We start from the raw sequence: 27926 nt of genomic DNA, 5'->3' as shown, positions 1-27926 counted from the left end.
TTGCATAACTTGAAGCCTTGCATTGCTATCTTCCCACTTGAAGTGGCAATCACTGATTTCATTCTTAGTGACTGGCTTCCGGGTAGAAATATTTTCTGTCACCCCTGCTAGGCATTCTGGGGCTTTCTCAGACCTTTTCTAAGCGTACACTGCTCCATACTTGTCCCCTCTTGTGGTAGAATCCTTAGCTTGCATACTTTCTCGGTAATGGTACTGAATGCTTCAGTTTGTGATTTCTCCCAGGCCTACAGAGTTGGACTGGCTTTCTCAGTGTGCTTGCTTTGTTGTTGCTCAGTTGCTCAGTCATGTGTGACTCTTTGCCACCCCATGGACTGCAGCACACCAGGCTTTCCTGTCCTTCACCATCTCCCGGAGCTTGCTCAAACTCATGTCCATTGAGTCGGTGATGCCATCCAACCATCTCATCCTCTCTTGTCCCCCTCTCCGCCTGCCTTTAATCTTTCCCAGCATCAGGATCCTTTCCATTGGGAAGAGTCAGCTCTTCCCATCAGGTGGCCAAAGTGTTGGAGCTTCAGCTTTGGCATCAGTCTTTCCAGTATTCAGAACTGATTTCCTTTAGGACTAACTGGTTTGATCTCCTTGCTGTCCAAGGGACTCTCAATGTTCTTCTCCAGCACCACAGCTCAAAAGCATCAATTCTTTGGTGCTCAGCCTTCTTTATGGTCCAATTCTCACATTCATACATGACTATTGGAAAAACCAGAGCTTTGGCTATATGGACCTTTGTTGGCAAAGTAATGTCTCTATTTTTTAATAAGCTGTCAGGTTTGCCATAGCTTTTCTTCCAAGGAATAAGCATCTTTTAATTTCATGGCTGCAGTCACCATCTCCAGTGATTTTGGAGCACAAGAAAATAAAGTCTGTCACTGTTTCCATTGTTTCCCCATCTATTTGCCATGAAATGATGGGACCAGATGCCCTGATCTTAATTTTCTGAATGTTCAGTTTTAAGCCAACTTTTTCACTCTCCTCTTTCACTCTCATCAAGAGGCTCTGTAGTTCCTCTTCAGTTCAGTTCAGTCGCTCAGTTGTGTCCAACTTTTTGCGACCCCATGGACTGCAGTGGGCCAGGCTTCCTTGTCCATCACCAACTCCCAGAGCTTGCTCAAACTCATGTCCATCGAGTCAGTGATGCCATTCAACCATCTTCTCCTCTGTTGGCCCCTTCTCTTCCTGCCTTCAATCTTTCTCAGCAACAGAGTCTTTTCCAATGAGTCTGTTCTTCGCATCAGGTGGCCAAAGTACTGGAGTTTCAGCTTCAGCATCAGTCCTTCCAACGAATATTCAGGACTGATTTCCTTTAGGATAGTTCCTCTTCACTGCCCTAAGGGTGGTGTCATCTGCATATCTGAGGTTATTGATATTTCTCCCAGCAATCTTGATTCCAGCTTGTGCTTCATCCAGCCCTGCATTTTGCATGATGTACTCTACATATATATATATATATATATTTAGAAGGCAATGGCACCCCACTCCAGTACTCTTGCCTGGAAAATCCCATGGATGGAGGAGCCTGGTGGGCTGCAGTCCATGGGGTCACTAAGAGTCGGACACAACTGAGCGCCTTCACTTTCACTTTTCACTTGCATGCATTGGAGAAGGAAATGGCAACCCACTCCAGTGTTCTTGCCTGGAGAATCCCAGGGACCGGGGAGCCTGGTGGGCTGCCGTCTATGGGGTCGTGCAGAGTTGGACACAACTGAAGCGACTTAGCAGTAGCAGCAGCAGTATATATATATACACACATATATATGTATATATATATATGTATATATATGGATTCCCTGGTGGCTCAGACAGCGTCTGCCCACAATGCGGAAGACCCGGCAATCCCCTGGTCAGGAAGAGCCCTTGGAGAAGGAAATGGCAACCCACTCCAGTACTCTTGCCTAGAAAATTCCATGGATGGAGGAGCCTGGTGGGCTACAGTCCATGGGGTCGAAAAGAGTCAAACACGACCGAGTGACTTCACTGACTTACTTACTCTACATATAAGTTGAAAAAGCAAGGTGACAATATACAGCCTTGACATAGTCCTTTACCAGTTTGGAACCAGTTCATTGTTTCATGTCTGGTTCTAACTGTTGCTTCTTGACGTGCATACAGGTTTCACAGGAGGTAGGTAAGGTGTTCTGGTATTCCCATCTCTTTAAGAATTTTCCAGGGTTTGTTGTGATCCACACAGTCAAGGGCTTTAGCATAGTCAATGAATTAGAAGTTGGTGTGCTTGCTAACCAACTGCAAAAGCTCATTCTTACCGCTGCTGGGAGCACTGATAGGGAGCCAGTCTTGAGGTAGGGGTGAGGCATGTAGACTTCTGGGGGTGACGTGGGGCAGTTGGGGAGATTTGAAGGTGAAGCATCTCCAGTGGCCCATGCGCAGACCTCCTGATGGAGTTTGTGACACGGTTACTAGGATGTGTGTCCCTTGGATGCCCTCTGAGGGCTCTACTGCTGCTCCCTATCTTTCTGTTGTTCAGCACACCTCAGGTTTTGGGATGGAGCAACAAAGAAGTGGGAGTCTTTGGCAGTGACCTGCAAACTGAGGATGCTGGGCACTCACTCACAAGCTCACTTTCCTCCATGGGAGGGATCATGGGCCAAAACGGTCCCTCTGAGCACTGAGCTGTGCCTCTCTGGGGGAAGCAAAGCAGAACTGGTCCTCTTATCATCTTTGTTCAATCTCAAATTGCCTAAATTGTTGCTCTTTGGGAGGACGATGGTAGAAAGCTCTTATTCTGCCATAATGATAACATAACTCTTTTGAGTCTTTTCAATGTTATACTATAGCCCAATAGGATTTATTAGTTAATTCTCTAGGGGATGTACCTTTGACTTGCTATTACTACTAATTACAGCCTAGATTCACTGAAGTTACAAGTTGACTTGTAGATTTTTGCCTCGTAAAGGTGTAAATGATATTTGGCTAGTAGAGAAGATAACTCCAAACGTAGTGCAGTTCATTGTTTTGCTATAACAAAGTACCATAGACTGGGTGGATTTAAACAATAGGAATTTATTTTTCACAGTTCTGAAGGATGAAAGTCCAAAATCAGGGTGCCAGCATGGTCACGTTCTGCTGAGGGCCCTCTTCTGTGCTGCAGACTGCCGTCTTCTCATTATATCCTTACATGCCTGAAAGAGAGGGACGGAGCTCTTTGGGGTCCCTTTCATAAGGGCACTAGTCCCATTCATGAGGGTTCCAGCCTCCTTACCTAATTATTTCCCCAAAGCTCCACTTCCTATTACCATCACATTTCAACATCTGAATTTTGGGGAACACAAACAGTCAGTCCATAAGCCTCTACTTTAGCAAACTTATTTAAACATTCCCTTCCCATGTAATTATGTAAATCTCTGTTCTTTAACTGCTCTCTCAATCAGCTTTCCCAATCTTCTGAGTTAAGCTTTAAAAATTTCTACTTTGACAGAGTTACTGTGAGCCTGGGACTGAGGTCTGAGGTGACATTATTGAGAAATTAAGCTCTGCTCTACAGTTATATAATGTGACAATTCAGAAAGTCCTTATGGTATTTTCTCCTTTCTTAGAAAAAAAAATTAAACATATAAAGAGTAACAGTGATCACCAATATATTTATCTTCCAAGTTTTTTTCTAGTTTTATGGATATAACTGATACAGTATCAATTATGTAAACCTAATAATAGTATATAGTTTATTTTTTGGTGCTGCCCTGTGGCTTTTGGTATCTTAGTTCCCCAACCAGGGATTGAACCCATGCCCGCTGCAGTGGAGGCTTGGATTCCTACTCACTGAACTGCCAGGGAACTTCCTCACCAGTTTTTCCATTTCCATGTCCTTTTCCTGTTCTAGGATCCAACCCAAGATGCTACATTACATTTATCAGATTATGTTTGAGGTTTATAATGATATATGGCATTCTTTTTTATTCATTCTGACTGAAGATAGAATTCCATTCTTTGACTGTAACCAAGGTATACATTCTCCCATTGGCACATATTTAAGTTGCTTCCAAATGTCCTTTACTATTATAAACTGGTGCAATCCTAGTGCCTTTATCCTTATCTTCTTTACATTGTCAGGAAACAGAGAGAGAGAGCATCTATCTGCAGCATCTGTCTGTAATTTATGATGAAGTGCCAGCCTATAACCTTCAAACTCTGGCTTTAATTTTCTGTTCTAGAAACAGACAACCTTCAAGTTCCCAGACAACCAAGTTCAACTGACTCCTCTAGCTCTCTCTAATGTTTTCTACTGTGCCCAGTGCTTTCCTGTTTCCCAGACTTGCCTTTGCTGGTTATCTGCCTCACCCCACCACAAGCTCCAGCAGTATCAGTTAGAATGCTGTACACATTAACAGCAGAATGGGATTATATGTATGGCTGAGTCCCTTCGCTCTTCACCTGAAACCACCACAACATTGTTAATTGGCTGTTGTTCAGTTGCTCAGTCACGTTCGACTCTTTGGGACCCCATGGACTGCAGCACGCCAGGCTTCCCTGTCCTTTACCATCTCCCAGAGCTTGCTCAAACTCATGTCCATTGAGTCCGTGATGCCATCCAACCATCTCATCCTCCGTCATTCCCTTCTCCTCCTGCCTTCAATCTTTCCCAGCATCAGGGTCTTTTCTAATGAGTCAGCTCTTCTGCATCAGGTGGCCAAAGTACTGGAGCTTCAGCTTCAGCATCAGTCCTTCCAATGAATATTCAGGATTGATTTCCTTTAGGATTGACTGGTTTGATCTCCTTGCAGTCCAAGGGACTCACAAGAGTCTTCTCCAACACCGATTGTATTGTACTAGCTACATGCCAATACAAAATAAAAAGTTTAAAGCTTGAAAAAAAAGTGAGCAGAATGAGATTCTTAAGTATGTTTAAGAAATAACTATCTTCTTAATTTTTTTTTAAGGACCAGTATGGATATGGAATAACACCACATTGAGGCATATGAAAGTGAAAGAGATTTACCATACTCACAAGCTGTAGAAGAGAGAGGCAGGCATGCCATACAGGGGGCTATGTGGGAGGATCACTAAGGGACCCAGCTCAACCAAGCTGGGAGAGCCTGAAGACGGTGGGCAAGTTCCTCCCTGAGGATCAGGGTGATGTACACAGCAAAAGGAATGAAGGGGTTTCACTGGTGTGCTTGATTTCACTAGGTCACAGTCAGGATAGGACAAGAAGGGGAACTTGTGGCAGGGACCAGCCTCCTCATACCGTGCGCCTTTTCTCCTGGGCAGGGGGCTCACAGACTTCGGGGCTGTTGAGGCAGCAGGAAAGTATGATACCTAGTCTGTTCCAGGTGGTCTCATATATCCTAATGGTTTCAACTCTGTTATCTACACCTCCAGCCTAGACTTTACTTCCTAAGCACCTGACCCATATATCTATCTGCCTCTGGAATATCCCTATTTTGCTATCTCATGTGCTGTACTGTGCTTAGTTGCTCAGTTGCGTCCAACTCTTTGCAACCCCATGGACTATAGGCTGCCAGGCTCCTCTGCCCATGGAGATTCTCCAGGCAAGAATACTGGAGTGAGTTGCTATGCCCTCCTCCAGGGGATCTTCCCAACCCAGGGATTGAACCCAGGTCTTCTGCATTGCAGGTGGATTCTTTACTGTCTGAGCCACCAGGGAAGCCCATGAACCTCCCCAGGTTCCTCTGTCCATGGGATTTCTCAGCAAGAATACTGGAATTGATAGCCTATTCTTTCTCCAGGGGATCTTCCTTGACCCAGGAATCAAACCAGGGCCTCCTGCATTACAGGCAGATTCTTTACCAGCTGAGCTACGAGGGAAACCTGGCGATCTTATAGGTAACCTCAAAGTCATCCTATTCAAAAATGAACTCATCATCTGTAATATGCCCTGAATCTGTTCCCCTTCCAATGCTCCCTATATCTTAGGGAATGGCATGAGCAAGCTCCCAGAACTCAAGGTAAACACCTGGGAGTTTCTTTGGACTTACTTCTCTTCCCCAGCATTAACCTAACACAGCACTAAGTTCTGTCTATTTTATTACCTTAGGATAGACACATTTGTCAACTGAATTCACTTTTTATTCACTTTTGCATTTATTCAGTGTCTTTTTATACTGGAACCTGTCCTGGCTTCTGGGAAACAAAAGCCAGTGCTTCTCAAACTATCCTAGTGAAGGACTATTTCTTTTTTTCTTTTTCCAACCAATCAAGAATGGATTCTTTTGGGACTTCCCTGGTGGTCCTGTGCTTAAGAATCCACCTTGCAATGTAGGAGACTCGGTCTGATCCCTAGAGAACTAAGATGTCACATGCCTCGGAGCAACTAACCCATAGGCCCCAACTACTGAGCCCACATGGCACAACTAGAGTCCGTGAGCCACAGTGAAAGATCCCCGTGACGATGTGACAAAGATCCCGGGTGCCCTAACTAAGACCTGATACAGCCAAATAAATAAATGAATATTTTTTAAAAAGAATGGATTCTTTTACAGAATACAATGAAAATCAATTACTAGAAAAATAAAGTGAAAGAAAGGACATTAAAAATGCCAGTCCCAGTTTTTCATTACTAGATTCAATCAACAGAAATTACTTGCCAAATCACTATAAAAGTTTATAAATGTTTCTCTCGATTCCTGTACCTATCTCACTGCAGACTGATTAAGTTTGCAAACTGGTGTCATCCATGGACCACACTCTGAGTAGAACAGAGGAGAGAGAGCAAGCAGAATGGAGTATGTATATGTGGGCCTCACAGTGAGAGGGGGGAAGGCAGAAAAGAAAGACTCTTAAGCAAATAAATAATAACCACATCATCAACAAAAAAGCAATTAGTTATTTGTGCCAAGACGTGGGTAACCCAAGGCAATGGGAGCACAGAGAAGGCACATAACCCAGCCCAAGTATCAGGGAAGCCTACCTTATAGGAGGTGCAAGACAGGTAGGAATTAGTCAGATTGCAGATGCTCTAATGACGAGCAGGAAGGATATTCTCGGCAGAGAAACATGTTCTGGAGACATTAAGTAGCATATGGCTTTTGGAATTACCTTCCTATGATTTGATGGACTGCTTTTCTCTGAGCCTCAATATGTATAAATGGATGTGACAATCCTCTCTGAATGATGAAAGAAGCGGTGGTGGTGGTCCAGTTGCTCAGTCGTGTCTGACTCTTGCAACCTCATGGACTAGCCCCCCAGGCTCCTCTGTCCATGGGATTTCCCAGGCAAGAATACTGCAGTGGGTTGCCATTTCCTTCTCCAGGGGATCTTCCTTCTCCAGGGATCGAACCTGGATCTCCTGAATTGCAGGTGGACTAAGCCATCATAGAAGCCCTAAGAGAGATAAGGATGAAAATGTAACAATATAACAGTGCCCAGTGCTTGGTACCATGCTTTTTTGTGTGTTTGGAATACTTAACACGAATCAGAGCTACCTTGGATGTGGGGTAGAATGGGTGAAGCGACAGGTCGCTGACCCAAGACCGGAGTCCAGAATGACCCAAGCTGAGGGGAAATAGGGTGGCATGCCTGCCCCTGAGTCATTCCCAGGCCTGAGGCATATTACTCTAGGATAGTCAGCAGACCATGAGTGTAGTTTTAGGTGGGGGCAGGAGGCAGGACCCCAGAATAATCTCTTCTTCTCCAGTCCCTGGTGTTCCAGATGTCCACAACAAAAATATGTTCTATATTAAAAGACTGAAGGGTGGGTTGTCTCTGTCCTGTTATGCCTTGCCCTGGGGGAGGAGGGGCTGATGAAATAAAGACATGAATAGATTGTTCATGAATCACAGAGCTAATCCTCTCAAGTACTGGTTGCTAATAGTGAGAATCAGGAAGATTAAGTCAGAGATCACAAATCTCAAAGCCAGAGTGATGTGAAATTGACATGAAATTAATTAATACATTTGATTTATGAAAATAATTTTGTCCTATAGAGGAATGAGGTGTTAAAAAATGACCGACTCTGTTTGTCAAATATGCTTCATTCCACAAATATTTTCTAAGTGCCATGTTAGAAGAAACACTAGGTGTATGGTAACTGGCAGAGGCCTCACATGGGAGTCAGAGAAGGCCCATAAAGAGGTGATACCAGAGCTGATACCTGAGCAGGTGTTAGTTATGGAAGCATTGGAGCACTACTTCTCAAGGTCACACCCTTCTTAGTGAAGACACTGATTCTTTTTTTTTTTTTTTTTAGGGCAATATAAATACATTTATTTATTTCTTGAAAGTGAAAGTGAAGTCGCTCAGTCGTGTCCGACTCTCTGCGACCCCATGGACTGTAACCCACCAGGTTCCTCTGTCCATGGGATTTCCAGGCAAGAATACTGGAGTGGGTTGCCATTTCCTTCTCCAAGGACACTGATTCTTAAGACTTATCTCACCTGTTACAATAGAGCAGAAGTCCCTGCTCTCAGTCACACCCTTCTTAGTGAAGACACTGATTCTTAAGACTTATTATCTCACCTGTTACAATAGAGCAGAAGTCCCTGCTCTCACCAAAAGCTCTCTTGTCTATTTGTACCTTGGGTCCTGTCTATTCTGCTTATTATTGTCATTCCTATAATTAAACCCTCTCTCTGCTTAAATGTCAGTTTCAGACTCCTTGGAAAAAGCTGTTTACCAGACAGTGTGTCTACCTTATCAGCACCTGTTCCCTTCTTACCCACTCCAGTCTGGCTACCGTCTCCTCTGTAACTGCCAAAGTCATAGTCAAAGTCACCAAGGATCTCCAACCTTGTCAAATCTCATAGGCTCTTACCTGGTTCTTAGCAATATTCGATGTAGTTTAACATTGCCTCTTTTACATACATGTTTCTCTGGATTTTTTTTTTTTTCCTCCTACCACATGGCTTGTGGAATCTGGACCCCCTACAATGGAAGCCCAGAGTCCTAACCAATGGACTGCCAGGGAATTCCCTCTCTTGGCTGCTTGAAATATAATTTCCTGACTTTTCTTCTCTCTGGTGGTTATTTCTCAATGTCTTTGGATGACCTCACTGTTATACCTGATCTTAAATGTAGGGTGAATTTGGGTTCTGTCCTGTTATCTTCCTAGTTGATATCATCCATTCTTATGACCTTAAAACCACCGTTTCTATGCTGACAACACCTAAATTTACATTTACACCCCTGATCTCTCTCTGAACATATTTGTTTATTGTTTGTTTTAGTTGCTAAGTCATGTCTGACTCTTTTGCAGCCCCATGGGCTGTAGCCCCACCTGGCTCCTCAGTCCATGGGATTTCCTAGGCAAGAATACTGGAGTGGGTTGCCATATTCTTCTCCAGGGACTCTTCTCGACCCAGGGATCAAACCCATGTCTCCTGCATTGGCAGGTGGGTTGTTTACCTCTGAGTCACCAGGAAAGTCATCTCGAAGTCAACATGTCTAAAGTGGAATTCTTGTCTCAGCAGCCTCTATATCTTCCCAAATTCCTTTCAGTGTTACCAAATGGTGCAGTCAGCACTTGGTCGCTTCCCCAGTAATCTAAGGGTCACCTTTAATTCTTCTTTTCCTCCCAGTCCTTTACCATTCAAATCCACTACCAAGTCCTACCTTTTAAAATTCTAAAATATTCTTTAATGACCATCATCAGCACCCCCCCCCACCCCTGCTGACCACTGAACAGTGACTTCTCTTTCTTGGAGACCTCCTTTAGCTTTTTAATTGGTGTCCCTGCTTCTCTCTTGTCCATAAGCCTCAAAGGAATGGAAGGATTATTTCCTTTTTATCAAGGTATAATTAATTTACAATGTTAGTTTCAAGTGTACAGCAAAGTGACTCAGATTCTTTCCCATGATAGGTTTTTGCAAGATACTGAATATAGTTCCCTGTGCTATACAGTAGGTCTGTTATTTTAAAATTAATTTTAAAATAATTATTTTAAAAACTTAGATCATACCAATTTCTTGCTTAAAAATCCTTCAGTGGATTTTTCACCCCTAGAATAAAATCCAAACTACTTTCCACAGTCTCCAAGACCCTGCTCATCTCTGTTCTCATGTCATTCCATCCTCCCCCTTTATTCACATCACTGAGGTCACCTGGGCCTCCCTTGCCCAACTGGCCTCCCAAGCTCTTTCTTGTTCCATCTTCCTCCAGTCTTCCTATGTCTGGTTCCTTTCAGGCACTTGGTTCTCAGCTCACCTGAGAACCTAGTGCCTGAAACAGAATAGCTCACTGGTCCTGCTTTGTTTTCTCCACAGTGCTCACCCCCATCTAAAATTATGTTGACTACTGATTTTATTATATTTTTTTCCTGTCTGCCCATTTAGGATGAAAATTCCCTGAGCGCAAGGACTTGGTTCTGTCTCGTTTGTCATTGTATCCCTAGTTTCCAAAAGATAGCGCCCAACACACAGTGGGTAGTCCCGAAGTACCATAGAAAAAAAGGCTTTGTTTCCCAGAGCTCCCAGTCTTCAGCTGGTACACTCAAGGACATCGGTACCTGGCCTATAGCGGAGGCCACGGCAAGAACCCCGAGCTGGTGGGGTGGTGCTGGAAGCTCTCCTGTCTGCAGACGCCCTACACCCTGACCTGCTGTTCTCTTCAGCATCCATAAAGTCCACATGGCCTGACCGAAGTCTAAAACCTCGGGGTCCCCACCCTCACTTAGGCCAAATACAAATGCTCAGAAAGGCGGGTGGGGTAGGTAGGGTGGTGAAGACGTGAGACACAAGTAATGAAAGTCTTGAGGTCCCCTGTTAGTGACCCTGCTGCCTTAGGGCAGGCAGCGCCAGGCTGAAGCGCGGCAGGGTGGGGCAGCGGCTGCTGGGTGGGTCGGTGGGTGTGGCCCTTGGCTCCGCCCCCCCGCGCGGTGAGAAGTAGAAGCTGAGCGCGGTGATTGTGGCGTGGTAGTACCAGACCTGCGACGCGCCGTGGGTCTCAGCTCTGCTCGGGTGTGGGTCAGGACCCTAGCGCAGGATCAATGTGCAACCCATCCCAAGTTCAAATGGAGCAGGGGGCCGAGGGCCTGAATCAGTGGCATGTGGCTTCGCACCAGTTCACAGAGGTGAGTCAGGCCTTCCCAGGACACCGCGTGGGGGCTGAGGGCATGGAGGTTGGGGTAGTCGAGGGAAGCAGAAATCGGGAGGATTAGGGGTCCGAGGAATAGGTTGGGAAGGGAAGGGATGCGAGGAAGAGAACATTAATCATGTGTCGTTTGTTCCGTTAGTAGTCTTAGGGTTGGATACTGGGAGTAAAGATTTCAGATAACTTCTGATAGAGACTTTTTTGAGTACTCTGGGAAGAAGACAAAGAAAGTTGGCGGAAGCAGAGAGGAAAAAATTACTAACTGGCAGGCCTTTGACAGACCCTGGGAATAGGATAGTGAGTTTACCATTAGATATTTCATCGATTGTTTTATTAATAAATAGCCGGATGATTGGAAGTGTAGAAATAACTGTAAAGAAGAAATATAGGGGCCACGGTAACATAGAGTAGAGGTGTTTGATCTGATTTAGGATGTGGAGAAGACAGCTGAGTATTCATTCTGGGACCGCAGAGAAATGGTTAGGTGAAGGGTTGGCAAGTCCTGAGCCCAGAGACAGAATGCCTCCACTTTGGAGGCAGTGAAGATGCAGGAAGAGACCAAGGCCAAGAGAGTGATGGGAGAGTGGTCAAGGGGAGGGGAGGCAGGGACTCTGGAACCACCTAAGTCCTGCTGGGCTTGAGTTGGTTGTTCCAAAAGCAGGGGAAAGCCATTGAAGAGTTTAAGTATGATCAATCACAATTAAATTTGTTTTTTTTTTTAATAAAAAATACTGATTAATAAATGGTAAAATATACGATGGTAAACTTACCATTGTACTTCCAGTATCTGTCAAAGGCCTGCCAATTAGTCACCTTTTCCTCCCTATCTGCTTCCTGCTGACTTTACAACTTTGTCTTCTTCCCTGAATACTCAAAAATCTCTATCAGAAGTTACCTGAAATCTCTTTAATTCCAGCACCCAATGCTGAGACTATTAACTGAATAAATGACACGTGATTTATGTCCTGGTGGGTATGGGCAGAATTCAAGGCAATAATTAGAAAGCTATCATGATAATCCAATCAAAGTGGTGGCTGAACTAGAAAGATGAGAGTGGAGAAAATGGAATAGATCTTGGAGTCGTTTTGGAGGTAGACATCACAAGAATTGGTAATTAACTTGGATTGGCGACATTTTCTGGGAGCAAAGGATGAGACCGAACAGGAATAATAGTTTTTTTCTCCTGGGGGTAGGTTGGGGGGTGGGTGAGTAGATAAAGCTGATCCTGGGTTTTGGACTTAGTCCAAAAACTAAATGCCTTTGGGCTATCCAAATAGACTGAGCATTAAGCATCTGGAAGATTCTGAACAGGTCTGCCCTGGAGCTATTGATTTAAGAATAATTGACTATAAACAGAAGTGGATGTATTAACATGAGAAAGGTTGCCCAGAGAGTAGCTTAATGCAAAAAGGGGACTGAGGAGGAAGGCCAGAATGAAGGGAAGAAGAAAAACCTGGCGAGTGTGTCCCTGTGTTCCAGAGGCCAAGGGGAAGAAACCATTTAAGGAAACAATGGCCATTATTCTTTTTATGCGAAAGGAATCTAAAAAAAAGTGGGTATATGTGTGCTGCTGCTGCTGCTAAGTCGCTTCAGTCATGTCCAACTCTGTGCGACCACATAGATGGCAGCCCACCAGGCTCCTCTGTCCCTGGGATTCTCCAGGCAAGAATACTGGAGTGGGTTGCCATTTCCTTCTCCAGGTATATGTATATATACAGGCATAACAGATTCACTTTGCTATACAGCAGAAAATAACACAACATTGTAAATCAACTATACTCCAATAAATTTTTTTAAAAAGAAAGAGATCAATGGCCAGTAGTCTCAGAAACTCGTGAAAGGTCAAGCAGGGGAGGACTCTGACAAGTGTTTGGACTTGATAACATGGAGATTGTCAGTGACCTTTATGAACGCTGTTTCTGTGGAGAAATGGGAGCCAGACCGAACTTGGAGGAATAGTAAATTGAGATAGTGGTAAAGTGTTGTAGACATCCCCAAAGAAGTTTGCCTAAGAAGAATCAGTAAAGGAAAAGGGAGGGAAAAGTGGCTGTGTACCCCAGAAATACCCATCCAGTAGATAGATCTCTGGCGCCTATTATGTGCCTACTTTATGTTAGTTACTGAGTGTAAGTGGTGAATAAAATGGATGGAGTTTTGATAAAACGGATAGGATGGCAATTTCTTTTCTTCCATAGTCAAAACACATTATCACATCTTCAGAGTTAATGAACGATAATTTCTAAATATCATCTTAGATGTAATTCTTTCAAAATTTTTAAAAAATTGTTTTGAAATACAGTTGATCTACAATGTCATGTTAATTTCTGCTGTACAGCAAAGTGATTCAATCATACACACTTACGTATTCTTTTTCATATTCTTTTCTGTTACGGTTTATTAAAGGATATTATATATAGTTCACTGTGCTATATAGTAGCAACTCGTTTGTTTAGATGTAATTCTTATTCACATTCCCTAGTTGCTCCTAAAATGTCCTTTCCAGTTAGTGTGTCCAAACCAAAATCTACTTTAAGTCTCTTTGAAATTAGAAGAGTTTTCTTTTTTCCTTACTGACCTTTCATTTTTCATCATATTAACTTTTGCCTTGTAGACTATTCCTCCTTGTGGACTTATCAGATTGCTTTCTTGTGATATGATTTCAGTTCAGTTCAGTTACTCAGTCATGTCCGACTCTTTGCGACCCCATGGACTGCAGCACACCAGGCCTCCCTGTCCATCACCAACTCCCGGAGTTTATTCAAACTCATGTCCATTGAGTCGGTGATGCCATCCAAACATCTCATCCTCTGTCATTCCCTTCTCCTCCCACCTTCAATCTTTCCCAGCATCAGGATCTTTTCAGATGAGTCAGTTTTTCACATCAGGTGGTCCAAAGTATTGGAGTTTCAGCTTTGACATCAGTCCTTCCAATATTAGTCCTGAATATTCAGGATGGACTGGTTGGATCTCCTTGCAGTCCAAGGGACTCTCAAGAGTCTTCTCCAACACCACAGTTCAAAAGCATCAATTCTTTGGCACTCAGCTTTCTTTCTAGTCCAACTCTCACATCCATACATGACTACTGGAAAAATCATAGCCTTGACTAGATGGACCTTTGTTGGCAAAGTAATGTCTCTGCTTTTTAATATGCTGTCTAGGTTTGTCATAACTTTCCTTCCAAGGAGTAAGCGTCTTTTAATTTCATGGCTGCAGTCATCATCTGCAGTCATTTTGGAGCCCCCAAAATAAAGTCTGTCATTGTTCCACTGCTTTCCCATCTATTTGCCATGAAGTGATGGAACCGGATGTCATGATTTTAGTTTTCTGAATGTTGAGTTTTAAGCCAGCTTTTTCATGCTCCTCTTCCACTTTCATCATTATGATTTAGCTTGATCTAAATTATTATATACTATATTCCATCTAAAGATGTTAAAACTAATTGGATTCCTGATTTGGGGTAAGGATGTCTCAAAGGTACTATCCAGAGATACATCTGGCTCCCACCTTTGGTGACATTAGCTGTGGCCCTTGAATTCGGGGAGAGAAAAGCCTCATTGACCTATTTGAATTTATATTTCAGCTTTATTGTCATAAAGTAATTTGTAATTTTACCTTGGATCCATCCAATGTCCCCCTCCCCACTTATCATTCACTTTCATTTAAACAAATACTAATTTTTCCTTAACCAAAAGTTCCCTTAGTGTTAGTTGCTCAGTCTTGTCCGACTCTGTGCGACCCCACGGACTGTAGCCCACCAGTCTCCTCTGTCCATGGGATTTTCCAGGCAAGAATACTGGAGTGGATTGCCAATCCCTTCTCCAGAGGATCTTCCTGACCCAGGAATCAAACCTTGGTCTCCTGCTTTGCAGGAGAACTCTAACCCTTTGAGCTACAAGGAAGACCTAAAGGTCCCCTTAGAGGATATAAATTGATTTTCCAGTTCCACCATTCCTTCTGTATTAGTTTGTACTCTTCTGTAAAGGAGGATTTTTCTTAAACAACTGGAATCATTAGGTGAATTTGAAGTAATAGTTTCCTATCAAACATAATAAATGCTTAATTTTTCACTTCAGTTCACAATGTTCAGAACTGGGATAATAGCTGACTCCTTGTCACTTTTGATTCATGAATTTTCATAGATTTAATCTATTAAAATCAACAATTGTTCTTTTTGATTCTCAAATTGTTACAAATGTGGCCAGTGGGAACCCCTTCTGTGCCCCTTCTTAAGCATTTAAAAAATTATGGTAAAATCTGTATAACATAAAAATATCATTATATGTAGTTATGTTTATATAGTTTAGTGGAATTAAACACATTTTCATTACTACTTCTGTCTCCTTGAATTTGACTTTCCTGAAGTATCTCATGAATGGAATCATACATTGTTTTTTTGACTGGCTTACTTCACTTGGCTTAATGTCTTAATGTTGAAGCCTGTGTCAGAATTTCCTTCCATTTTAAGACTGAATGATATTCTACTATATATATATATATCTCGGAGAGGGCAATGGCACTCCAGTGCTCTTGCCTGGAAAATCCCATGGACAGAGGAGCCTGGTAGGCTGCAGTCCATGAGGTCTCGAAGAGTCGGACACGACTGAGCGACTTCACTTTCACTTTTCACTTTCTTCCTGCATTGGAGAAGGAAATGGCAACCCACTCCAATGTTCTTGCCTGGAGAATCCCAGGGACGGTGGAGCCTGGTGGGCTGCCATCTATGGGGTCGCACAGAGTCGGACACGACTGAAGCAACTTAGCAGCAGCAGCAGCATATATATTTTGTTTATCTGTTGATGGACACTTGGCTTGCTTCCACATTTTGGCTATTGTGAATAATGCGGCTCTGAATATGTGTATAAATATCTATTCCAGTCCTTGCTTTCAAATGGGTTGCCTTTAGACTCTTTTGATAGTGTCTTATGATGCACAAAAGTTTTAAACTTTGATGAAGTCAATTTTGTCCATATTTTCTTTTGTTACCAGTGCTTTCAGTATCATCTCTTAGAAATTATTGCCAATCCAATATCATGAAACTTTTCTGATTTTTCCGCAAGAGTTTTATAGTTTGGCTCTTACATTTAGATTTTTATCCATTTTGAGTTAATTTTGTATGTTTTTTTTTTTTTAAACCCTTGCCTGAGATCAACATGTACACACTGCTGTATTTATTAATTTATATATATTATTTATTTATTTTGGGCTGTGTGGGGTCTTCATTGCCGCATGTAGGCTTTCTCTAGTTGCAGAGAGCAGGGGCTACTCTCTGGCTGTGATCTCTTCTGTGGTAGTGGAGCACAGGCTCTAGGCCTTCTGACTTCCATAGCTGGAGCCCAGGGGCTCATTAGTTGTGGCTTGTGGACCCTGGAGCGTTCAAGCTTTAGTAGTTGTGGCTTATGGACTCCAGACTGAGGCTTCAGCAGTTTCGGTGCATGGGCTTAGTTGTTCTGAGGCATGTGGACTCCTCCCAGACCAGGGATCAAAACCGAGTCCCCTGCCTTGGCAGGTAGATTCTTATCCACTGCATTCACCACCAGGGAAATCCGGGTATATGGTGTTAGGTAAGGGTCCAACTTCATTTCTTTGCATGTGGATAACCAATTATACCAGCACCATTTATTGAAAAGATTGTCCTTTCCCCTGTTGAATGGTCTTGTCATCTTTTGACAATCATTTGACCATATATGTAAGGATTTATTTCTTGGCTTTCTTCCTTTCTGTTGGTCTGTTCTTAATGCCAAAAATAGGTTTTGCTTTTTTTGTTGCTGTTTTTTGGATTTTTGTACCTATATTCATAAAAATGTTGGTTTATAGTTTTTTTTTTTTTTACTTGTAATATCTTTCTCTAGCTTTGGTATCAGGGCAATGCTTAGCTCATAGATTGGATTAAGAAGTAGTCTCCTTTTTTCCAGTTTAAAAAAAAAAAGTATTTAGCTGCATTGGGTCTTGGCGGTACTTGGGATCTTCCTTGCATCATGCAGGATCTCTGTGGAGCGTGGGCTCAGGAGATGCAGCACGGAGGCTTAGTTGCCCTGCAGAGTATAGAATCTTAATTCCCCAACCAGGGACTGAACCCGGATCCCCAGCCTTGTATGGTGGATTCTTAGCCACTGGACCACCAGGGAAGTCCCCTTTGCGATTTTTTGTTAGAATTTGAGAAGCATTGACATTTTTCTTTAAATGTTTAGTGTAGGCATGAAGCCGTCAGGTTCAGGATCTTTCTTTGTCCTGGAAGCTTTTGGTTACTGATTTACTAGGTGTGGGTGTATTCAAATTTTCTATTTTTTCATAATTTGGTGTTGGTATGTATTGTTTTTCTATGATTTTATCCATTTCATTTAGATTATCCAATTTGTTGGCATTCAGCTGTTCATAGTACTCTATTCTTAAAACTTTCATTTCTATACAATTCGTAGTAATGTCTTCACTTTCATTTCTGCCATCAGTAATTTGAGTCTTCCCTTTTTCTTGATCAGTCTAGCTAAAGGTTTGGAATTTTGTTAATCTTTCCCAAAAGCCAACTTTTGGTTTCAGTAATATTTCTCTAATATTTCTTTCCTGCTAACTTTGGGTTAATTTGTTCTCTTTCTAGTTCCTTAAGGCCTGAAGCTAGGTTTGAGATCTTTTTAAATTATAAGCATTTATGGTTATAAATTCCCTCTTACCATTGCTTTTGCTGTACCTTGAAAGTTTTTTAGTGTTGTTTTCATTTTTGTTTGTCTAAGTATTTTCTAATTTCCCTTGTGATTTCTTTTTTGACCTGTTGGTTTTTTAAGAGCATGTTGTTTAATTCCATAAATTTGGATATTTTCCAGCATTGTTGTTATTAGTGATTTCTGTCTTTTAAAATCTCTTGAGCCTTAATTTGTGACCTGACATATGATCTATTCTGAGAATGTACCTTGTGCATTTGAGAAGAACGTGTATCTTGTTGAGTAGAGTGTTCTGTATATGTTTGTTGTATCTAATTGGTTTATGTTTTGTTCAACTTCTGTTTCCCTATTCATCTTCTGTCTGCTTGTTCTATTTATTATCTAGAGTGAGATATTGGCATCTCCAGCTGTTACTTAGAACTGTTTATTTGTCCTTTCAACTCTGTCAGTTTTGGTTTCAGATACTTTGACCTATTAATAGGTGTAAATCTTTATAATTATGCATCTTTTTGCTATGTTGAACCTTTATTAATATACTGATATATAATATCCTTTGTCTCTTGAAACTTTTTTTAATTTAAAGTCTATTATGTTTGATAGCCACTAGTATAGCCATGCCAACTCTTTTGTTTACTATTTCCATGGAATATCTTTTCCCATATTTTCACTTTCAGCCTATTTTTGTCTCTGGATCTAAAGTAGTCTTTTGTAAACAACATACAATTAGACCATGTTTATTTGAATCCATTCTTCCAACCTCTGTCTTGATTGGAGAGTTTAAACTGTTTATATTTAAAGTAATTAATGATAGGGAGGGACTTCTGTCATTTCACTCTTTGTTTTCAGTATGCATTTAGCTTTCTTGCCCCTTGTTTCCTTTATTATCTTTTGTGTTTAGTTGATTTTTGTTTGTAGTGAAACTTTAATTCCCTTCTCATTTCCTTTTGTATGTATCATACAACTATTTTCTTTGTGTTCACTATATGGATTAAATTTGACATCCCATAATTATAACATACTAATTTGAATTTATACCACTTAATGTGATTAAAATAAAAGCTCCATCCTGTCCTGTCCCCATTTCAGTTCAGTTATTAATGTCACAAAGTTACATCTTTATGTATTACGAGTACAAAAATACAAACTAGTACATTTTTTATGCATTGGTACCTAAGATAACTGTTTTCCTTCATTCTCATTCTCAACACTTATGACATCAGCTATGTGGGTTTTCTGCAACAAAAAACTAACTGCCTGGAATTAGTGCCCAGTCCTACAGGTTAAGGGCTTAATCCCACAGACGGTCCGCTACCCTTATTTCCTCTTTTCGTTAATATTTATTTTTAAATTTAAAAATAATTTTATTTACTTATTTATTTTTGGCTGTGCTGGGTCTTTGTTGCTGTGTGGGTTTTTCTCTAGTTGCAGTTTGAAGGCTTCTCATTGCAGTGGACTCTGTGGAGCACAGGCTCTATGGGGCTCAGGCTTCAGTAGTTGTGACACGTGGGCTCAGCAGTTGCAGCTCCTGGACTCTAGAACACAGGCTCAGTAGTTGTGGTGCACAGGCTTAGTTACTGCATGGCATGTGGGATCTTCTCAGCCACAGACAGATCCCATGTCTCCTGCATTAGCAGGCGGATTTTTTTTACCACTGAGCCACCAGGGAAACCCCGTTATTTTTATTTATTTGGCTGTGCTGGGTCTTAGTTGTGGCATGCAGGATTTTTAGTTGAGGCATACAAGCTCTCTAGTTGCAGCATGTGGGACCTTGAGTTGTGGCATGGGAACTCTTGTGGCATGTGGCATGTGGCATCTGGTTTCCTCACTGGGGATGGAGCCCAGGCCCTCTGCATGGGAGCATTGAATCTTAGCCAAGGGACAGCCAGGGAAGTCCTCACCCCCTGATTCAGACACCAGTCACAAGTCCAGGTTGTCACCTTGGCTTCTGACCAACTGTCTGTGAATTGGGACCAGTTTCTACGACCTCCTCCTGAGATCTGATAATTTTCTAGAGCAGCTCACAGAACCCAGGAAAAGTTTATTTACTATTGCTGATTTATTACAAAATGATGTCTTAAAGAATACAATTGAACAGCCAGATAAAGAGCTACATAGAGGGTGAGGTATGGGAAAGGGGCACAGAGCTTCCATTCCCTCTCTTAGGTACACCACCCTCCTAGCACCTCCAGATGTTCAACAACCCAGAAGCTCTCTGAGCTCTGTACTTTGGGGATTTTTATGGAGACTTGATCATGTAGACATCATCAATTATTAATTCATTTTATAGGCCCTCTCTTGTCTCTGGAGAATAAGGGATACGGCCCAAATTCCAAGCTTCTAATGATGGCTTGGTCTTTCTTGGTGACCAGCCCCTATCCAGAAGGTCACCAGGAGTCACCTCATTAGAACAAAAGATGCTCTAATGGTAATAAACTCTTCCAGCATTTATCTGGAAATAACTTAATATCTCCTTCATATTTGAAAGACAGTTTTGCCAGTTATAAGATTTTTGGTTAGACAGTTTTTTTCAGCATTTTGAATATATCAACCCACTGCCTTTTGGCATCCAAGGTTTCTAATGAGAAATCTGTTAATAATCTCATCTGAGATCCCTTATATGTGATGAGTTACTTTCTTACTGCTCTCAAGATTCTCTTTGTCTTTAGACAGTTTGATTATAATGTGTCTCAGCGAGGATTTCCTTGATTGATTTTATCCTATTTGAAGTTCACTGAGCTCTTTGGAGGGCTATATGCATGCCTTTCATCACATTTGAGATGTTCTCACCCATTATTTTTTCAGGCAGTCTCTCTGCTCCTTTCTCTCTCTCATTGGATTCCCACAATGCATATGTTGACCTGCTTGATGTTGTCCCACAGGTCCTTTCAGTGCTCATTTCAGTTTTCTTCAATCTTTTTTTCTTCTTGTTCCTCAACTTGACAATTTCAATTGTCCTATCTTCAAATTAGCTGATTCTTCTGCCTACTCAAATCTGCTTTTGAATCCCTCTAGTCAGTTTTATTTTAGTTATTATATTTTTAAGCTCCAGAATTTCTTTTTAGTTTATTTTTAGGTTTTCTTCTTTATCAAAATTACCATTTTGTTCATACATCAGTTTTGTGACTTTGTCCACATATTCTTTTAGCTCTTTGAGCGTCTTTAAGACAGTTGTTTTAAATTCTTTGTGTAGGAAGTTCACCATCTGGTCTTCTTAGACATTTCTGTTTATTTTTTCCCCCTTTGAATGGGTCATAATGTTGCTGTCCTTTTATGACTCATGATTTTTTTGTTGTTGAAAACAGGACATTTGAATTTTATAATGTAGGAACTCTGGAAATAAAATTCTTCCTCTTCCTCGGGGTTTACTGATTTTGTTTATAGTTTATTTAAATTGGGGTCTGTTGTCTCTGTGACAGCATCAGCCTGAGAGGTAAGCTTAAAGTTTCCCAGATATTTGATGAGTCTGGATCTTTTCTTAGGTATGTGTGGTGACTTTCTAAATTTTCCATATATGTGGTTACTTTTGAGTATGTGTGTGTGTGTGTGCACGCGTGCTCAGTCGCTTCAGTTGTGTCTGACTTTTTTCGACCCCAAGGACTGTAGCAGACCAGGCTCCTCTGTCCATGGGATTCTCCAAGCAAGAGTATTGGAGCAGTTGCCATTTCCTCCTCTAGGGTATCTTCCTGATCCAGGGACTGAACCCTCTTTTCCTGTGTCTCCTGCATTGCAGGCAGATTCTTTACCCACTGAACCACCCGGGAAACTTTAACTATACTAGTTCTTAAATATATGGTTCCCAAAATGTGAAAAAGGGAAGAATGAAGGGAGAAAAAAACAGATGCCAGGGACTTCCCTGGCAGTCCACTGGTTAAGACTCTGTGCTTCCACTGCAGGGGGCACAGTTTCCATATCTGGTCTGGGAACTAAGATCCCGCAAGCCATGCAACATGGCCAGAGAGAGAGAGAGAGAAATAGGTGCCAGTCCTTTTAAATACCCTGTAGGTTCTGCCATTTGGAGGAGGAGGTTTGTGACGATTGCAGTGGGAGTTGGAACAGTGGCTTCCCACCTCTTTCTGCACCTCATGATCAGAAGCAGCAGTTGGTGATTAGAACACAGAATACCCATTATTTGGAGCACAAAGTTTTCATTGCCCACTCTGGTTCCCACAAGTTGAGGCAGGCTGCTCCAGAAATGTGTGCACAGCTTCCTTGTATGGGACCTAGGATGTTTGGGGATAGCCACTAACTACCTAAAGAGCTGAAACTGACTGAAATTAACTGCAGCCTACCTTTCACACCTTCCCTTGAAGTCACAAGCATTTAATAGACTCCATTGTTCCAAAGTAATCATATCAGGCAAATTCTGCAGTCAGAGACGTGAATTCCTAGTGCTTCCTACTCTACTGTCTTCCCTGGTGTCACTTCAGCTGTGTCCATTTGACACAGTCCTAATTATCTTGGCAAGTTCCCTTATTTTCTGGCACAATAAGAAGCCCCAGGTTCATTTATTCATTCCTTGCTCCAGACTTGGAGTCAGGAAATTCTCCCGACTCTTCCTTTCAGTAAGGAATGGAATTGAAGGCAAAAATCTGAGCATGAGGGATTTGTGGTTGTATAAAATATTTCCTATTTCAATAAGCATTATTTTTGTGTCTTATTTTTATAGTTTCACTTATGCTGAAAATCCAGATTTCTCACAGTATTATGTTAAAACCTTTTTATTGTGGTAAAAGGCACTCAAACAAAAGTATGAATGTAAGTGCACAGTTTAACAGATTATTACAGAATAAGGACCTTTGAAACACTGTTAGCACCACAGAAACCCTATGGTTTCCCTTATCATTGTCTCCTTGTCTCCTTCCGCTCTATTATTACTCATGGCCTATTGTCTGGACATAATTTCTTTGAATTCCTCTGTCTACCCTGTGGTGTTCCTGTAATTGGTAAAAGCTGCAATTGCTTTCTTAAGTTTTGTTTTCCTTTTTTTTTTTTAACTTATGTTTGAATGTTGTTAATTTTCCCTTGATCTTCAACAACACTTTCTGGTGAATTTTCTTTCTCTTTTGAGAAATTACAATCTTCAATTTCTGTTTTGGTGTTTTAGCATCTTCTGTGGATACTGTATTTTACTCATGTTTTGGTTTTCATGTTTGAATGGATTGGTCTTTTCTGGAGAGATACTGGGGTTGTGTTCCCAGTTTCTCAGATCAAGAGCTCTCTCTATTGCAACAGTAGTTGACAACTTTAAAAAATATGATTCTTGGATTGTGTCCTGTTTCAAGAAATTCTACCACCAATCTCTTCTCTTTTCCCTTAATATCAGTCAGTCAAGGAATAGTGCCCTTGCCTTCCAAGACAATCCCCCACCCTTTTAAAAAGGGCTCTTAAAAGTCTTCCCCTTTTCTTTACTTCCTCCAATGCTTGATCTCAGACTTAACCACTGCATTCCTACTCAGATGAGAGCCTCTTTTTTTTCCCCCTAAATTAGTACTTCTAAAGTTTTTAAATTTATTTTTGGTTGTGGTGAGTCTTTGTTGCAGCCCACAGCCTTTCTCTAGTTGTGGTGAGTGGGCTCCTCATTGCAATGACTTCCCTGCTGGAGCACAGGCTTTAGGAGAGTGGGCTCAGTAGCTGTGGCACACAGGCTTACTTGCTCTGCAGCATATGGGATCTTCCTGGACCAGAGATCCAACCTGTGTCCCCTGCATTGGCAGGTGGATTCATAACCACTGGACCATCAGGGAATTCCTGAGAGCCTCTTCTGTAGGTAAATATTTGTGAATGGTTTCTAAGTTTTGCCAAAGCTGAGACCTATCTGAACCCTCCATTCTTCTTAACTTTATGGTTTTCTGAACCTGTTCTGATAGTTTGGGATGATCTTTAACCCTCACACTTAAACATAATCTGGAATTTGAGAGGTTTCTCAAGAGTCTCAGCTGAAAGTACAGATTGTGGAATATTTTATTTGCTCTCTATACTTTTTATGAAATAAAACTAAAAGCATGACAAGCAGGTAGAGTGGCATGAGTCACTTCTGGGCTTCCACCATGCTTCTGTCAGCCAGACTGGCATTTTATTTATTTACTTGCCACACTGTGTGGCATATGGGATCTTAGTTTCCTGAACAGGGATCGAACCCAAGCTCCGTGCAGTGGAAGCAAGGAGTCTTAACTACTGGACTACCGGGGAAGTCCCCGAGACGTGCATTTTAGAAAACCCAAACTGGAGAATGGCCTGAAGGTGTGATAATTCAGACAAGAGATGATGAAGGCTTGGATTAAGGGGGGGTCTGGAAATGGGGACATGTGGAAGTGTGGTTTAAGCTATGGTGAATCTCCCCTGACTTTCTTTCTCCAAGGATGCTGAGAAGTCAATGTCCATCTTGAACATGTCTTCATCTCCCGGAAGCAGTGGAATGCATACCTCTTGGAACCATAGTCCATTAGACATTCAACACATCCCTCAGTGCACAGAGCTGCAGAGGATCCCCTTGGCTTCTGCTGAGGCACCCAGGCAGAATGCCAGTGAAATGGGGCCACAGTTCAGTATGGCACTGCCTGACCACCGTGTGAGCTACTGCCCCCAACTGACTTTCACCCCTTCCCAGATGACTTTCACTCAAGGAATGTCTCCTTCACAGCCAGGAATGATGATTTTCAAGGAACCCCAGATGATGCCCTTAGGAGAGCCCAATATTCCAGGGATGGCCATGACCTTTGGTGGGAATCTAAGGATGCCCCTTAATGGGCCACCAGCCTCACCTCCCAGTGGAATCCCAATGATGTCCCACATCAGAATGCGAACAATGTCTTATCCTGGCCTCCCAACAGTAGCTTCTAACAGAGACCCTTTACCACCTAAAACATTATTAAATCCAACCGTGCCTTCCACTGAGGCCCAAGCAATGCTCCCTTCTGTGGCTCAGATGTTGCCTCCTAGACAGCCCCACAACTTTGGGATGCCCCCAGGTGGACCTCCATTATTGCTGGCTTTGGAATCCCAGGGCTCTTTTGTGAACCAGCCAGTCTCCCAAGAAGACCCCTTCCTACCTAAGCAGCCCATACCTGCTCCACAAAGAGCAGAGCAGCAGTACTCCAGGACCCAGGAAAAGGCTCCCAAGCGGAGATCCCCAGTTTTAAGGCCTTACCGCTGCAACTATGAGAACTGTGAAAAAGCTTACACTAAGCGCTCCCACCTCGTGAGTCACCAACGCAAACACACAGGTAAATGAAATATCAGACATGTAGGGTGGGTGGAGAAATCTCTGGTTTTAGATTTGTGGTTTGTAATGGTTTGGAATTAGCCCATCATCCTTAAAGCTTGGGATCAAGCTCTGGTGGCCCCACTGACCTGCTTTCCCACAGTCTGGTATGCCTGTGCTGAGATGATGGAGACTGCTAGTTATGCCATCTCCTCACTGCTTTCCTACATTTTTCCTTCTGACTCCTCAACATTGACAGCTCTGCTTCATCAAGTCAGACCCCTTTCTTCCTACCTGCTAGCCTGTTCCTCTAAATTCCTTCTCCCCCTTGTCATTCCCCAGGTGAACGGCCCTATAAATGCACGTGGGCAGCCTGTACTTGGTCCTTCTTCCGTTCTGATGAACTTGGAAGGCATACTCGGATACACACCAAACATCGACCACATAAATGTGACCAGTGCGGCCGACAGTTCATGAGATCTGACCATCTCAGGCAACACCAAAGGACTCATATGCGGACGCCAAGATCTCCAGACCCACCTGCTGACAATGGATGTATGGCTGGTCCTCCTCCTACTCCTGGTCTTTAGGTCAATCTGCTCATCCCCTCATTTTGGCTTCTCCACCCAGATCCTGCGTGCCTCTGACCAGCTCGTCTCTTTGGTGGGTGTAGGCTCTGATGAAGACACTAAGATTATGAGGCAATGGTGAAGCCCGTATGAGCTCTGGACCCAGTCAGCGCTCCTCAGAAACTGTTGGATGTCCTCTCATCTCTGGGGCCACCTCCTTGTGCCAAGTTCAGCCACATGGGGAGATGGAGCAAAGTAAAGAATGGGAGCTTTAGTCAAAAGCTCTTTATCTTATGTCACTCCCAGCTTGAAACCCTTTAGCGACTCTCCTTTGCCTGCTACACAAAATCCAAGTTCCTTATCTTGGTCTTTGACAGTTTCCAGAGCCAGACTATGTTCAAATCCTGAATTACCACTTACTAGCCATGTGACCTTGGGAAAGGTTTTTGACCATTGTGCCAGGTTTCCTCTTCTGATAAATGAGAAAAACAGTATTGGACTGTTGTGAACACGTCTTATGTACAATATCAAATGCTCTCTGGCACTCGTTAGCCACATATCCAATTTGTCTCCTCCCATCATTTCCAGCCTGGATGAAATGCTCCCCACAGGACATGGGATCTGACATTTCAAGTAGCCCACTAGCAACCCAGGAGTGTGGAAGAGTTAATGCTCCAGGCGTAGTGTTTGACTATTGGGAGTTGGGAGAAATCCAGGCGGATAAATTCCCTCTTCTTCCCTCCCTTCCCTGAACTGGTGCAGGATTTCTCCCAGTGGGGAGACCTCCCTGGAAGCCAGTGCACACAGCTTCTGTGGCTCTTCCAGGCTTGTCATGAAGCAGACTGTGTGCTATCACCTTGCATTACCTCCCATTCTTCCTTACCTTGTGTCCCTTTTCTCATCCTCAATGCCCTGGGTTTTTGTCACCCAAATAAAACATTGATACTTAGTTCATGTTCCAGGCTCTGTTTTCTAGGTGACTCGTGGGTGGAGGACATTAGACTGGGACAGAGAAGGATGAACCCCACTATAATTTCCCCTCTGCCCCCTACCAAGCCCAGGTACTTGGACTCCTAAATATCAGCTATCACAGGGCCTGTTCTGCCCTGGCCCTCCCGTGGCGTTAAGGGCATAATGACTCCCCTGGCAACTCAACCACAGTTAGTTCAGAACCTCATTTCTGTACCTCAGCTGGCTGTTTTACTGACCAGCAAACTAATAGGAACTGGCCTAAATCCTCAAGTAGCAGAGCTGGGATCCCAATCAGGAGCTGTCCACTTCAGAGGTGGATCTCTTACCTTAGAGGTGATATATTCTACAGGTATCTCCTAGGCCCAGCACTTCCAGGAGATGGCCACAGTGAAATGAGTCAGGTCTGGTTCTTGTGGCCCAGGGACCATCTTGATCTAGAAGCTGAGAGGTCCATCTTGGTGCAGTGGCCATGGAGAGGTGGAATACCTGAAGGGGGAAGGTCAAAGGCTTTCTGGAGGAGGTGACCCATGAGCTCAGTAAGCAAGGGTACGTAACATCTAGTAACCCCCTAGTGTTGAAATAAACCCATCAGATGAAAGAAGAGAATTCCAAGCAGAGGGAAGCTGGATCTGGTAATCTGCTCTGAGGACAGTCAACCTGCAAGCTTCCTTTCATTCAACACATGTTCATGAAAGAACCCACAATACAGACAGCACCACGGCTGTGAGGAACAACTCATAGTGAGGGGCACAGAGAAAACGAAAGGATGAGTCAAGGAAGAAAGACTTCTCAAAAGAGGTGCCTGAGTCAGACCTAAAGGGTTTATGGGGGCTAGTTGGGTCTCCCATTTCCTGGATGTCTGCCTTTGATTATGCTCTGTGCTGGACAGTAAGGACTTAGAGAATGACAGTGCCTTGCTGGAGGGCGGAAAGATCATGGACAAAAGTTCTGAAAGTGCTCCATGCTGCCAAGGAGAAGAGTCAAACCTCTGTGGACTCAGATTTCTTCTGGGCATCTGGGGGCATTCTCATGGCCTTGGTTGTGCCTGCCTCTCTCCCTTCCACCCTGACCCTGTCCTGCAGGACACCTTGGTCTGTTTCCTAAGTGACTCACTCATACTTGGGCCTGGCATCCTGGTGGCTTCCACCCCAATTGTGAGCCATGGTAATGGATCTGATTTTTAAAAATTGGGGCAGAGGGCAATCTTTTGTGACCAATTTCTGGCCCCAAGGACAGGAGTCTTAGGTATCCGAAGTCCCTTTGGTTTCCACCTGAGCACTGGGTCCCTTCCATGGAGTGGAACATCCCAGACTTAGTGGGCCAGGGCTGGTCTCTTGGCATCCCTGCTGGTAGGGTCAGCAGGACAGGTTGCTTGTTGAGGTGCAAGAGAGATCTGTTGGTGACCCATCACTTTCACTGAGGAATGGAAGCAGGTAGGAACCAGAGTGGGCAAGAATGTGCCACGTATGCTGCAACGGTGGGAAAAACAGGCCTCCACCCTTGGAGGTCACAGCC

General features: G+C 43.0%; 1 protein-coding gene across 7 annotated transcripts in view; it reads left to right on the top strand.

The window, feature by feature from the left end:
* KLF17 (KLF transcription factor 17) overlaps nt 1–26393 on the top strand; it is a 103575-nt gene extending 77182 nt beyond the window's left edge. For 5 of the 7 annotated variants that reach the window (XM_024990176.2, XM_059885166.1, XM_059885164.1 and 2 more), the window contains 2 exons: nt 24028–24892; nt 25213–26393. In XM_024990176.2, coding sequence (XP_024845944.1) covers nt 24028–24892; nt 25213–25460 — 1113 coding nt within the window. In that variant the 3' untranslated portion in view covers nt 25461–26393. Of the gene's footprint in view, nt 1–10790; nt 10997–23383; nt 23437–24027; nt 24893–25212 lie in introns of those variants that run through there. The other 2 variants (XM_015466777.3, XM_002686512.7) reach the window with 2 other exon arrangements.
* The last annotated feature ends 1533 nt before the right edge of the window (nt 26394–27926 follow it).

This window comes from Bos taurus, chromosome 3, assembly GCF_002263795.3.
Source record: "Bos taurus isolate L1 Dominette 01449 registration number 42190680 breed Hereford chromosome 3, ARS-UCD2.0, whole genome shotgun sequence".
In the NCBI taxonomy this organism is placed as follows: Eukaryota; Metazoa; Chordata; class Mammalia; order Artiodactyla; family Bovidae; genus Bos; species Bos taurus.
The sequence above is the reverse complement of the archived record's forward strand: the minus strand, read 5'-3'. Positions and strand labels throughout refer to the sequence as shown.